A 14696-nucleotide genomic window follows, 5' to 3' on the forward strand; every position below is an offset into this window, starting at 1 on the left:
ATATGTGGATGATATGCTTATCACGGGCCCTGATACTCAAAAAATTGCAGCTTTCAAGGCTGATTTGCAGCAGATTTTTGACATGTCAGACATGGGACGGCTCCATTATTATTTGGGCATTCAGTTTGCTCATGTTGAGGGGGGTATCATAATGTCTCAGTCCAAGTATATTGGACAGCTCCTTGATCGTTTTCAGTTTGAGGATTGCAAGCCAATCTCTACTCCAGTGGACCCTGGCTTCAAATTCTCAGCTCATGATGGGAGCCCACCATGTGATATCACTCTTTATCAGCAGGCTGTTGGATGCCTTATTTATTTATGTCACACCAGACCTGACTTGCAATATGCAGTATCTCAGCTCAGCAGGTTCATGCACATGCTCAGTTCACAGCATTGGCAGGCAGTGAAGAGAGTCTTCAGATATCTCAGAGGCAGTCAGGATTTAGCCCTCTTCTACGGTGATCAGGGTTCACTTACCATGCATGCTTACACGGACAGTGACTGGGCAGGATGTTCCGACACCAGAGTGTCACATACTGGCAATTGTTTTTTGCTTGGCAATTCATGTATTTCTTGGCTCAGCAAGAAGCAACCGACAATTGCCACGTCTAGCTGTGAGGCTGAGTACAGGGCAGCTTTCACCGCTACAGTAGAGTGTGTTTGGCTTCGACAGTTACTTACAGATCTTGGTATTTGCCAGACATCCTCCACTATTGTGTACACTGACAGCCAGAGTGCTTTGGCTATTGCGCGTAACCGAGTGTTCCATGCGCGTACCAAGTATATTGAAGTTCACTATCATTATGTTCGGTAGCGGTTGTCAGCAGGAGACATAGAGTTGTCCTATCTTCCCACAGAGGACAACATCGCAGATATGTTTACAAAGGCACTTCCTCGTCCTAAGTTCGAAGTCTTCCGACAGGCTTTACACTTGGTTCCCTTTGTTACATGATCTGACATTCCTTGTACATTCATAGGTGGCTATATCCTTTTGGATGAACATGTGTCACCATGACCAGAAACTACCAGGTGTTCTGAGACGTTTACAGAGTACTTCAGCCCATCCCATGGAGGGGGGTTTGTAGGCCATCTTCTAATGGTTCTAGTGATGCCCTATAGGCCATGGTATGTGCCTTGTAGGCATAAGTGTAGGCACTTATAGTGTTAGTGCCTTCTAGGCCACATAGGACACTTAGTCCTATGTGACACCTAGGACACTCAGTCCTAGGTCTAGGTACAAGTACTTTGTACTTGTGTGTTTTCAAATAATCGAAGATTGACGTGACTTCTCTATCGACTCGTCTTGTACCTGCACTCTCTCTCTCTTTTCTCAACGGACCTTCACGACCTTGGTGTTCGGTGTGCCATCGGAGCCTGTCCATAAAAAGTTAGCACCATGCCCCTAAGCTGACCCATGCGTCCTCTGTGAAAGCATGAGCAAGAGGCTATGTACGAGATTGTGGGCGAGGACTTGGTTGGCCACCAAGGCCGTATCCTTTAAGGAGAGTTTGGCTGAGCCAATAGAGAAGCTTGTGCCGCACTCTCTAAAATCGAGGCTATCCATTGCTCTGCCGAAATGTCTATACCCACCTGGTAAGCAAAACGTGTTGTTTGCCCCTGCGGAATCCATTGAAAGCCCAAGGCTGCCCCCCAGTCATGAATTTCCTAGGCCTCCTCTGTTGCAGTAAGGAACCCGATGGATTTCTAGTTGATACTAGCCTTAGAGGCCACACAGTATACATCCAAGGCCTCCCTGACTGCCTCGAGGCTCGCTGTTGATCCTCCACATAAAGGGCCGTGTCACCTACAAACTCTGAATCCAACAACTCCTCTTGTGGACTTGGGAGCCTCATCATTGTGAGGCTTGAAGTCTGAAATTGTAAAAAGTAACCCAACGCCTTAGCTACGAAGATGAAAAGAAAGGTGGCAAGGGAAAAGCCTTGTTGAACCGAGGAGAAGAAAAAAGGCCTCATAAGTGTGGCCACCAATAAGCATTTGACTAGGACTCCTTGCATATAAGACTAAGACCTCTCTCATCCATATGTCTGAGAAGCGACTCCTCCCTAGTCCAATCTAGTGCCTCCCAAAAGGTGCAGATTTTGTCTAGAATACTGCGCTCGAGAATGAAACCTGTCTGCATTCGTGAATAATATCTACTGGGTAGGACCGTAATCGCAAATTTAAGACCTTGGCTAAGATCTTGCATACGGTGTCAAGTAGAGTAATCGGTCTCCACTGGCGACGATCAGGCCTATTCCCCCCTTCAGGATCAAACAGATCCAACCACGACTCAAAGGTTGTGGAAGAGAACCTGAGTTGCAAATCTCTTGGAAGGCCAAAGGGGGGTGTGGATATGCTCCTAGAAGCACCTAAAGAAGGATAGTGTCAATCCATCTTGTCTGAGGCACTTTTGTGGAGGGAAGGCCTTGAGGGCCTCAAAAAGCTCCTCGTTGGTCGGTGAAAGGATCCTCTATCTGCCTGTTCATGCTTTGAGAGACCCATCGGGATATGGGTCCAACTGCCTCCCGGGCTGCACATACTTGAGGACACTCCTTTTTGGACTGAAACTAGCCTTGATAGTAGTTTGTGATCATCTCTAGAATCTCCTGAGGGTCATAGTGCATCTGCCCGCTCCCATCTCTTTAATTGTGTCCTTGTTGACCAAGGTGGAAAACTATCTAGTCACCCGATTAAAAAATGTCTCATCTTCGAGGTTTGGGGATGGCCTGGGGGGGCGCTCTTTGATTGCTCTCCTTGAGGCTGGGAAGCTGTCACTCGCCTTGCTCGCCCCCTCTCACTAAGTCTGACGTATTGCCTCCGGTTCTTCGTGGCCTTCTTACTCGGCCTCTTCCTCTCCACCTTAGTCCACTTCCTCTCAGAAGTCTCCACCCAAGGGGTTTGGGACTCCTGCTCCTGTTGCTTTCTTTGTCGATGCTAGGCCTTGTCCGCTTGGGGCTCCCTCTGCTGTCCCTATCGAGCCTGCTGGGGGGGTGTCTTTGTCCTCTGGAGCAATTGCGTGCCAGGTGGCCCATCTGTCTGCATCGGATTGATGAAGCTCCCCCCAATAGAGGGTCTCACGGTAGATTTCCTCCAAAAGGAACCGTGGACTCTTTATAACTAGCTTGAGTTGCGGAACCCCCTTGTCATCTGCCACAACTGAGGCTGCTGTATCCGGCGGAGACTCCAACACTTTGCCAAAAGATCATCCGATGGAAGGGACGATGGCCCTGTACTCTCTTGGGAGCCCTGGGAAGTGGAGCATCACATGAAAGAAGGGCATGTGATGGGTCTTGTCCATGTCCTCCACTGTAAATCCATGGTACCAAGGGAAAAGAAACACGAAGTGCGGGATTAGGAAAAGGGGCTTTGCTCTTACAAGTGCTAGGGTGCTATCAGGCGAGCTCAGCTGGAGAAGGAAAACTCCTCTCCAATAAATGGTGACCTCCTGAACATGGTCCCCTTCTATTGCTGACATTGTGTATAGCCAGTCCCGTATCTGGCTCCTCTACGGCATGAGACCGACAGTCCTGCCCATGACGGCTTTGTCTTGTAAAGATTGAACTGCTAGCTTCACGGGTTGCTTGTCCTATGGAGAGAGTAGAATCTTAACAGCAATGGGAGCTGGGAGTGCTGCCATTGGAGCCCTCCTTGCCAGACCAAAGGTCACCACCAAGCTTCGGCCTTCCAAGATCAAAGCAAAAACTCTGTGCTTCGAGAAAAAAGCGGAGGGGGGGGGGGAGGGAAAGAGAGAAAGGAAAAGAAAAAGATCAGCCCAAGGCCCGGGCTAAGGCTGCTCCAAGCGCTGACAGGGCTGGCAAAAAAGCTCACCAGGAAGGAGGCCAGCAGAGCCAAGAAAGGCCTGAAGGGGGGCCTGAGAAATGACTTTCTGCTCCTGCCAAAAAACCACGCCAAATGCCCAAGCTCCACCAGCCACTATAGCCCGCACCAAATGCAGCTAACAAGCTGCTCCAAGGAATCTCGAAACACAAGAAATCTGCAGCAGGTACCCAGCTCATAAAAGAGATTAACAGGAAGCTCTAGTGAGCAGTCCAATCTGAGGGGCAGCTCCCAAACTGAACTTCGAATTGAGAGACCAGCAAATGAACTGCTCCGGACCAGCTTGATCTGGCGCCATTACCAAAAAGTACTTCAAGCTGCTGAATGGGAGTTCTGAAGAGCCGCGACTGCTGAGTGGGAGTTTGAGACATGTTGAGCGGAAGCTTGGACTGACACAACCCAACTGGAAACTCTTGGGTGATCCAACGAACCAAGAAGCTCCACGCTACTCCAGGCGCCTACTCGGTGTGACCAATGTGAGGCTAGGCGCCTCAGTTTGGGGGAGCCCTGAGCAGTGTGCGACCACGGAGGGCCTGGAGCAGCTCCTGGGTGAGCGCTGCTTGCAGCACTAGCAGCTCTCACCAACAGTTCGTGGCAGCGGGGACGATCAGAAACCAAGGCCAAAATGCTATGGGAAAGGGGCCAAAACAGGAAAGAAGGGGAGAAGAGAGGGCTTGTAATATAATGTTAACAAGTGAACATTCTCAATTTGTTTGTTTGTATCGCCCCCTATTTTCCTAAATTGATTGTTGAAAACTTGTGAGCAGGAGATCACTAAAACAGGTGCAATTGAGCATAGTCTCCGAGTTTTCAACTGGATGAAAAATCAGGATGTATATAGAGCACGGAATGACATCTACAATTTCATGATTCGCCTGCATGTCAGACATGAAAGAATAGATGATGCTCGTGGGCTCTTTAAGGAGATGCAGAAATGGAGGTGAGCTTGCCATGTTTATACTGTATTACCTTTCAATACACTATCATACTTTTGACAGTCAACTCTCTGGCGAAAGAGGGACTGTAATGTAAATATTAGAGGGATCTGAATGTGGCTTTTTGATTGGTTACTCTTTGGTGTAAACAATTAAAACAAAAAAGGGTTCTTATCTATCTTCTTACCCAGATGCAAGCCTGATGTGGAGTCATACAATGCTTTAATCAATGCACATGGTCGAGCTCGTCAGTGGGAGTGGGCACACAATATTTTCAATGATATGCTGCAAGCTGGGGTATGTAACAGCTTTAAATGTGCTTATTGTAGTACAGTAACGGTGCTGTAGTAAAATCTCATAGTAAAACTATTTTAAAAAGATTATTGATGAGGTTATGTGGGCTGGATTTGCAGATGAAGGCAGATTACTGATTATACCTCTTTATTGTTGCTAATGTGAATTTTTATTTCAAATTTGTTTTCGAAGCACTTTAATTCATTATATTTTTTATAGCTTAATATCCTTGAATTGGGAGTCTAGCATAATGTCTTCTGGTGAAGGGAATGACCATGCAACTCGTCTTTTGCTAGATTTGGTTTGTTGCTTCCAAAAGGGACTTGCTTTCTTTCTGCTACAGCAATACCCGTCACACTTTTGTGCTCTTTGATAGCAGGTTCCTCCTTGTCGAGCATCTTATAATAATCTGATCAATGCATATGGGACTAGTGGTAGGTGGGAGGACGCATTGCAACTATGTAAGACAATGATGGATAATGGTGTAGGACCTGATGTAGTAACGCACAATATTATGCTTTCAGCTTTCAAGAATGGAGCTCAGTATGAGAAAGCTATCGCCTACTTTCATCACATGGAAAAGAGCAGGGTCCCAATTGACCGCTATACATCCAACATTGTCATAAAATGCTTGACTAAATTAGAACGGTATAATGAAGCGATACAAGTCTTCTACAGGATGAGGACATCAGAGTGCAGTAACTGCAGACCGGATGTAGTCACTTTTAATACGGTTATGAATGCTTACACAGCATGTGGAAGGATTTCTGAAGTTAAGTCCACTTTTGAAATAATGCTTGCAGAAGGTATTGTTCCAAATGTGATTTCGTACAACACTTTGATTGGGGCATATGGTTCTGTTGGTATGCATTCTGAGGCAATGAATCTTTTCGATCTCATGAAAAAAGGTGGACATGAACCAGATGTTGTGTCATATACTTCACTTGTCAGTGCTTTTGGAAAGTCGGGACATCCAGATAAAGCTCAAGAAATGTTTGATTTGATGTTACGATACTCCATAAAACCAAGTATTGTGCCTTACAATGCTCTACTCAATGCTTACGGCTTAGCTGGCAAAGTGGAGCATGCTTTTCATGTGTTCAATGAGATGAAGGAAAAGGGTATTCAGCCCAACAGTGTGAGCATTTGCACTCTTCTTACTGCATGCAGTAAGGGTGGGCAGTTTGTAAAGACACAAGACATCCTTTTAGAGGCAGCTAGTCAAAATATTAAGCTGGATACGACTGTATATAATGCAGCTTTAACAGCGCTCATGGAAGGAGGTGCCTACGGTGCTTTGAAAGGTCTTCTTATATCAATGCAAAAAGAGGGGGTCCGCCCAGATTGCGTGACATATGTCCTGTTAATGAGAAGAGCTGGAATAATGGGAGATCATTTACAAGCACGGATGATTTTTGACAAGATATGCTCTGGAGCATTGGGTTTAACTGTGGAGGCTTGCTCTGCAATGATTGATATATATGCCAAGAAGGTGGGGTGCACACATTAATCACTTACAAGAAATAATTTCCTTTTTTTGAGCGCAACTCAAACATCTTACATAAACAGGGGATGCACCTTGAAGCACGGGCGGTGTATGAGAGTATGAAGAGATTTGGGTGCAGACCAAATGTCGTAACATACACATCCTTACTTCATGCTTATGGTGTCAAAGGTAACATGGCTATCTTTTCTTTAGTGTTATAGTCAAAGTGAGACAGGAGGTCTACATTCGACCATGTTTACTTTTTGAGAAGAAATCAGTGATTGCATCACTTTCTAAATTTGCTATGATCTTTGTAACATACGTATCCTTGACTAACTTGGTTTGAGTCTTATACTTAGTTTTCAGACTATATCTGTTTAGTAGGGTCTAGGGTTGTATCAAAACTCTTTTCAGTTCTAAGAAATGATCATCAGCACCCAGTAACTCTTTCAGTCAACTGACATGAAAAAGTGGATGTTTTTTAACATCAGGAGGCAATTCTAGTTTATATGCAACTGGTTCAATTCGTTTAATAATCTTGAATGGACCACAGTATCTGGGGGATAATTCCGGAACCAGTCTAGTACTTAAACTCTTGGATTCCTTGGGAATACGTAAATACACCATCATTCCATCAGAGTACTCTCTGGGTGAACGATGTCTATTAGCATAAAATCTATCTCGATCCTGGACACTTCTAATAGACTCCTTGACAAACTGCAACATTTCTTGCATGTCTTGCAAGAATGTCTTTGCAGCATCATTGTTTATTCCCTTGAACCCAACCATAACTGGTGACTTAGGTTGAAACCTGTACATAAGCATAACAGGATTGTAACCTGTACTTGAATGCTTTGCACTGTTGTAAGCAAATTCTATCATGGAGAGATAGTCTTCCCATGAAGACTGTCTCTTTGAAACATATGCACGAAGCATATCTTTAACCAATTGGTTAACCTTCTCTGTACTGCCATCGGATTGTGCATGATTTGCGGAACTCATATTGAGAGTAGTTTCCAACTTCTCAAAAACAAGTGTCCAAAAGCTACTTGTAAACTTAAGAGTCCCGGTCACTGACTATGTCTGAAGGCAAACTGTATAGCTTAAACAATTGGTCCACAAACTCGTGAGCCAATTGAATAGCTGATATGGTTGATCTAGTAGGTAAAAATCTAGCCATTTTTGTCAGACAATCAACTATGACCCAAATGGAGTCATGACCCTTGTTCGTTCTAGGCAAACCAGTAATAAAGTCCATGGAAATATTTTGCCATTTATTACCCGGGGTTTGCAATGGTTGTAATAAACCCACACTTCTAAGATGTTTGGCCTTAGTAACCTGACAAACACGGCAACCTACTACATAGCTTCAATAAATGCACACATCTTAGGCCAATAAAATGTATGTTTCACAAGAGACCGAGTCCTATGGATGCCTGGATGTCCTGCATTGGAGCATCATGTCACTCCTAGAGAATCTTAGATTGAAGATGTGACACATTTGGCATACATATCTTTTCATTCCGGAATAGTAAACCATTCCTAATCATCCACTAACCTCTTGCCGCCTGTACCGTAGGTAGCACAATCCCTGAGTTTTGGTCAATCATGGAGCTCTCATCCTGGACCTTCTGCCAATAAGAACTGAAATGACTATCAGTTGTGCAAAGCCCTCTCAAGGATTGAGATAGGTTTGAGGATATTTATGTAAATGACATAGCATTTACGAACATGACCCGACTTAAGGCATCTGCCAATAGTATTCAAGGAACACTTTCGATAACATATTTCAAAAGCAAAATCTTGCATTAACTTTGCCCATCTAGCCTTTCTTTTCCAAAATTCCGACCCATCACACACATATTTTATTGACGGATGATCAATCAATACAAGAAAATTTGAGCCATACAAGTAGTGTCTCCAAACCTTTAGATTTACACAATTGCATACAGGTCTTTTTCTAGTGTGGGCCAACGATATTGAGTGTCACCTAGCTTTTTACTTTCAAAAGCCACAGGTTTGCCCTCTTGAAATAAAGCTGCCCCAATCGCAAAGTCACTCGCATCGGCCTCTAAAACACAAGGCCGGGAAGGATCTGGCAGTGCACGAACAGGTGCTTCCTTGATACTCTATTTCAAGGTGTCAAAAGCCTTGTTCATTTCCTCATTCCAAGTTATAGGCTAGTTAGACCTGCGTGCACGACCTTTCAACATGCTGGTCAAGGGTACTGTGATTTGTGAGAATCACGTACAGACATTCTTAGAAAGACTGTAAATCCTAGAAAGAATGAAGTTGTTTCACTGTTTGACGTATGGGCCATTCCAAAACCTTTTGAATGCAATCTAGATCAATGCTGATACCTTCTGAAGGAACCTTGTGTCCTAAGTAAATGATCTCCTTCATGAAGAAGTCACATCTACTTACCTTGGCATATAGCTTATGCTATCTTAAGAGAACTAAGACAATCCTGAGGTGTCCAATGTGATCCTCTAATGATTGGCTATATATTAAGATGTCATCTAAGAACACTACAACGAATTGCCCAAATAATCTTGGAATAAATCGTTCATCATTTGTTGGAAGGTAGCAGGAGCATTGGTCAACCCAAAAGGTAATACAAGAAATTCATAGTGACCATATAGTACGAAAAGCGGTTCTATCTATGTGCTTTGCATAGATATGGATTTGGTGGTAACCCATACACAAATCAATCTTAGTGAAATACTTCGCTCTAGCCAACCGGTCTATCAAATCATCCGATGAGGAAGATGATATTTATTCCTTATTGTCACTTTATTTAACCATTTATAGTCTATACACATCCTCAATGAACCATCTTTCTTCTTTCTTAAAAGTACAGGTGTACCCCAGGGTGATTTACTTGGGCGGATATAACCCATGTTTAGATAATCTTGAAGCTGTGAAGCTAACTCATCTTCCTCAAGTTGGCTCATCCTATAGGGTGGAATACTAATAGGTTGAGCCCCAGGTACTTAATCTATGCGATGATCTACTGCCCTTTTTGTAGGTAAACCTTTTGGCAATTGTGCATGGAATACACAATAGGTCCCTGAGAAGAGGGAATATCATCACATTAAGACAAACTTGGGTGTCCTTATCCAAAAGAGAGAGAGTATGATCTTTACATCCGATTTGAATATCGTGGGTTTTAAACCACTCTATTCCAATCAACAAGTCCACATGTTCCAAGTGCATAACATAGCACATAAGAGTATCTGTGTAGTGATGCGCTCATCGACCCCCTACTCCCATGGCAGAGGGTTCGGGTCGTAGGCCTTTTGGGGAAGGTCTGGCGTACCGACCCTAGCATCGAGCAGGACCAGATGCAGCTTTGGCGTCTTTGGCTCTGGGAGGGGCGGGCCCTGTCAGAGCTTGATTGGGACCCAGGAGAGTGGTGGTGGCCAGAGGTTGTGACAGGACAGGGGCCGACTTCCTTCTTCGCCTACAGCACGACTCTGGGCAGGCGAGTTCTTGGGAGGATGCAGAGCCGCCCCCCCACCCAGCGACCCAGCTGGTACGCACAGGGTATTTTCAGGTTCTTTTTGCAGGCATTCTGGAAGGCCTTGTGGGAGAGCTGGCGGCCGCGGAAGATCTCATACTTCCTGTGGCTTCTTGCCCACAAAGGTCTTCCAGTTGGGAGCTGGTTGAGGCAGATAGGCCAGGACGGATGTTGCCAGATTTGCCATGCGGATGAGGAGTCACCAAAACACTGCCTGTGGAGCTGCACTCGCGCCCAGGAAGTGTGGAGGTGGACTTTCGGGATTCTTACTCGCGCAGCACCAGAGCTAGGATTGATCACTTGGGGCGCGTTCTGTTGGTGCAGCACCGCACCTGGTCTTCATCACTTATTCGAGGCATACCAGCAGGACCCCACTTTCCTTATCACACAGGGGACGTGGGGGCCGCTCGAGGGTATCCCGCAGCACCTAGCAGAGGCTGATACAGGAGTTCGGGAGAGGCAGCCAGTCTGGGAGATTATTAGCAGCATTACAGGGTGGCACATCTGGACCTCGCGCTGCGCGCAGATCCTCGGTGGCACCTCCTTATCGACTGCCCAGATCATGGCGGAGATTTGGAGTGAGATTATTCATACCCTCAGAGGCCAGTGGGACCAGATTCAGGGAGACTCCCGGGCCGGTCAGGAGAAGCGGAGACGCTTCCTCCGGGCTTGGGACACACAGGGCCTCTTCTTCGAGCAGACTACGCAGGGCCTTCGGTGGCACTACTCACCACCCCGATGGCTGTTCATTCACACTCGTCTTATCCCTCCGTGAGAGTATGCTTTATTCTGCTACCTTCTAGGGCTGTGTCCGATTTGTGAACGCAGCCCGTCAGCTATAAGCTGACCTCTTGTATCTTGTTCTCGAAGTAATATAATTAGCACTGTTTTTTCGGCAAAAGAGTATCTGTGTAGTCTTGAATCTGGAGAGAAAGATCGTCAATCTTGCGATCCCAAAATTGCTTCCCAGCAGGAAGTTGCACCTCATAGGTGTGATCGCTAGATGTCATGAACAGCCCCAACTTTTGCACAAGTTTGTAATTCACAAAATTAGTGAGCTGCCCGGATGAAGGAGAATGTGAACTCGTTTGTCGCTCACTTCTCCATAAGCTCGGAAAAGGTCATGGGGGTCAAATAACGAATTATTAAAAGTGCAATTACATGAAAGTGGGCAGGTAATGACATTTACAGAAATACGTGTCATCGAGGCTTGGTTAGCTTCCTTAGCTTTGTTTCCTTGGCCTACTTGGAGCTTCGGTGCTTGTGCTTGCATTTGGTTCTTGCACTTAGGACAATCGTTCCTTGTGTGGCCCCGCTCCTCACAAATAAAATAGCGTCCTCCTTTCTTTAACTCGAGGGTGCGTAAGAAATGGCCTTTACCATTCTTTGCCTCAGTCAAGTTTTTCATGGGGGCGTTGTCAATTGACTTTGACTCCCCTGTTCCAAAAGCTGATTGGAAGAACTTTCTCTTGTTCTTCCCACTCGTATCTAAAGTAGTGTTTCCCTTTGCGCTGGCCATGGTATCATCATATATGCATGCATAATTCATGGCCTCCTGCAAAGTGGTGTATTTATTGTTCTTGATCTGAAGTTTATAGGAATCATGCAATCCGTCCACAAAGAATCCCAATAAAGTCACAGGGTCCATTTTTGTAGCTCTGGCTTGCAAATCTCGAAACTTATGGAGATAAACTTCAAAGGTCAAGTTCTGCTTGGACATATCGAGGGCTTTAAACTTTGCTACAATATCATAATCCATATGTTAAAAAGTGGTTGATATGGCATGCAAGTCTGGTACTGAAGCTAGAATTCTATTCGAGCATCTTTTCTTGATTGCTTTTGTCACTAGTTGATATCCTCTGGAACTATCTGTGATTGTGCATTCATCTCCATCAAAGATGACTCTTTAGTTATGTTCTGTCATTGTCAAATTGGCAAAAGGTTCTTACTAAAATTTGGAGTATAGAGTATGTCTTGCACCAATCCTTTTGCACTAGTGAAATTTTTCATAGGGACTATGCCTTTCCCTTGAATTGTATTTGGTGTGCGATCTATCGTGTAGATAACATTCTTCAACCAGATCCCAACCAGCCTGGTGTCCCATATCACCAGGTGGTGCCTGAAGGCCTTGGATTTGCTGCTGGGCCTTGGGCTATGCTAGGATGCAGGCGCACATCCACGACTCGATCCAAGAGTAGACCTTTCACTAGGGAACTAGACTTGCTCCCATCGGCTCATTGAAGACTGAACCTTTGGGTCCCCTTTATAGACTCGGGCTCAATGCGCCAAAAATAGCAGAGACCTCTATCTGGTTCGTACCCTTGCCACTCAACCCGAGAATCAAGCCTGCGTAGCCCTAAACCTCCCCAGGCTACCTGAGCTAGTCTTGTGTACTGGGCCCAGTACACATCAGATATCAATCCGTGCATGACAGGAATGCACTGGATGTGATGGGAGGTAATTCGTCAAGGACTTGCTCCAAAGGGTCCAAGTACTATTGTAGCCTGAGAAACATGTGATCTTCCTCCTCAAAACGGGCTCCCTATGGTTCTGATCTGCATAAACTTTCATATGGGCTTCGGCTTTCTATTATATTATCCTCATGTTGTTCTAATAAAGCAATCATGTGGGCCAGATCCTCCCTTGCTTGTTGATTGATCAATGCTCTAACCAACAACTGTGGAAGGAGCATGAACTTTGCAGCCACACATAGCTTCAAATGGACTCATCCCAATGGAGGTATGCTTAGTATTATTATAGCAGAACTCAGCCAAATGCAGTCACTTAACCCAAGTTGTCTGAGTGTCAAAACAGAATCCTCTGAGGAGCTCTTCCAGTCATATTATTACCCTCTCTGTTTGGCCATTCGTCTGAGGATGGTTCGCGGTACTAGGTGTGATAAGCGGGCAACAGTCTGGATTCTGTGGAAGTTGCCCATCAAGATCAGATTCAGTTGAGTCAGGAGCAATTAATTCAAAGTGTTTGGGCCTTATGATTCACAAATAGGGAATCGACTAATGAAAGCAAGCTCAACAATCAAAGAATGTATCAGAGGCTGCAAAATCTGTCTGCAACTATGAACAAAGGCTTTGATCATCTTAAGAGAAGCCAGATCCAAGGGAAGAGACCCATGGAGACTATCCTTAAAACAGACCCTGATTCAAATAATGAACTTGAGCATGTGACTGATCCTAAGGGATTCATAACATCTGCTAGGAGGGCTCACCATATGTATGGAAAGAAAGCTAATAAAGCAAAAAATACTCCATATGGAGAAGTTCAGAAAAGTACCAGTCCTGAAATTGAAGTTTTATGTCAGAGATTTAAATGAGTGCAAGGGCTGGCTGCTGATCTCAGATCAGTTACTCACGTTTCAACAATGTGTTTGAACTGTGAAACCCACAGATTCTAAGGGGCGGTTACATCAGGTCAGTGACGTCAAGATAAAATAATCCTTTTGAAATTCAAATGGGAATCTGGTTCACCGAGTAAGCTGGAAGGATGGGTAAGCAAGCTGGATATTGTATCCAAAAGGGGATAAGCAAAAATCAGGTTTGCTGTTCTCCATCTTGAAGATTTCGCTCATACATGGTGGAGGTATCTACAGCAAGATGGTGTTGTAATTGATACTTGGGAAGCATCTAAAAGGGAAATGTTTCAGACTTTTATATCTCCCCTTGCCTGGGATCAATATATCTGCAAATGGTATGATTTCACTCGACAAGGAACAGTGAAGATTATATCAGACAGTTCTAGAAATTAGTTTTGTTCATCCATGGCATTGATGACACAAGTAGAATGCTCAAATTTATTCATGGGCTACAACCAAGTAGTATTGTCTCAGATGTTGCAGCACAAAAGCCAATCACTCTCAACGAGGCTATGCAGCTGGCTGTATTGTATGAGCCCAAGTACAATGTGAAGGAGAAGAATTTGGGAATTGGCCACGTTGGCACTAAGCCTTCAACCAAAGTCAGCACTTCTGATGAAAGCAGGCCACCCATATCATCCACCACCTCGTCTGTTCCTAGGTATCCTACTGTATTTGGCAGTAATATGGGCCATACAAAGACCTATAAGAATGAGGATGCAAAGGTATCATGTAAGTCTCCCTCCAAGGATGACTTGAGTGATAAGAAAGAAAAGATGATTAAGCAATTATCTTGGGCCCTCATTGATGAGAGGAAAAGACATTAATGTGCTATCTATGTGGTGACAGTGGACTCCGGAACATCAAAGTGTATGCAAGCCAGCATGATCCTAGAGATTGATTATGAACCAGCCTCTCATGACCCAGTAGCAGGTTCGGAATTCCATGATTGTGAGAATGATGGCAAGATGGTGATGATGTCCCTCATCCATCCAAAAAAGAGACCTCATTTCCACTTGACACGGGTGGTTCTACCTTGGGAAACTCCATGATTAATGGAGGCTACCAATCAAAGTGCCAGAGAACCTGCTAACAATGAGTTGTTGATGAATATTTGTGCCTTGGCAGAGATTCTGAGGGTAATTCAAGTGCTAAGGATGATGAGATTTTCTAAGACACTCAATGAGTTCTGTACATTATCTCTCTAGAGGCTATAATGGGCTGTAAAAGTGCTCCAACTCACAGGTTGAAGGG

General features: G+C 44.8%; 1 protein-coding gene across 2 annotated transcripts in view; it reads left to right on the forward strand.

The window, feature by feature from the left end:
• The window catches only part of EMB2654 (Tetratricopeptide repeat (TPR)-like superfamily protein), a 79953-nt gene that overhangs the window by 25669 nt on the left and 39588 nt on the right, over positions 1–14696 (forward strand). For both annotated transcript variants that reach the window (XM_087378253.1, XM_087378254.1), the window contains exons 2-5: positions 4605–4777; positions 4964–5069; positions 5446–6558; positions 6636–6741. In XM_087378253.1, the coding sequence (XP_087234379.1) occupies positions 4605–4777; positions 4964–5069; positions 5446–6558; positions 6636–6741 (1498 nt within the window). The remainder of the gene's footprint in view (positions 1–4604; positions 4778–4963; positions 5070–5445; positions 6559–6635; positions 6742–14696) is intronic.

The sequence above is a fragment of the Dipteris shenzhenensis genome, chromosome 8 (genome assembly GCF_047967505.1).
Source record: "Dipteris shenzhenensis isolate YYH24624 ecotype China chromosome 8, Dip_SZ_1.0, whole genome shotgun sequence".
NCBI lineage: Eukaryota > Viridiplantae > Streptophyta > Polypodiopsida > Gleicheniales > Dipteridaceae > Dipteris > Dipteris shenzhenensis.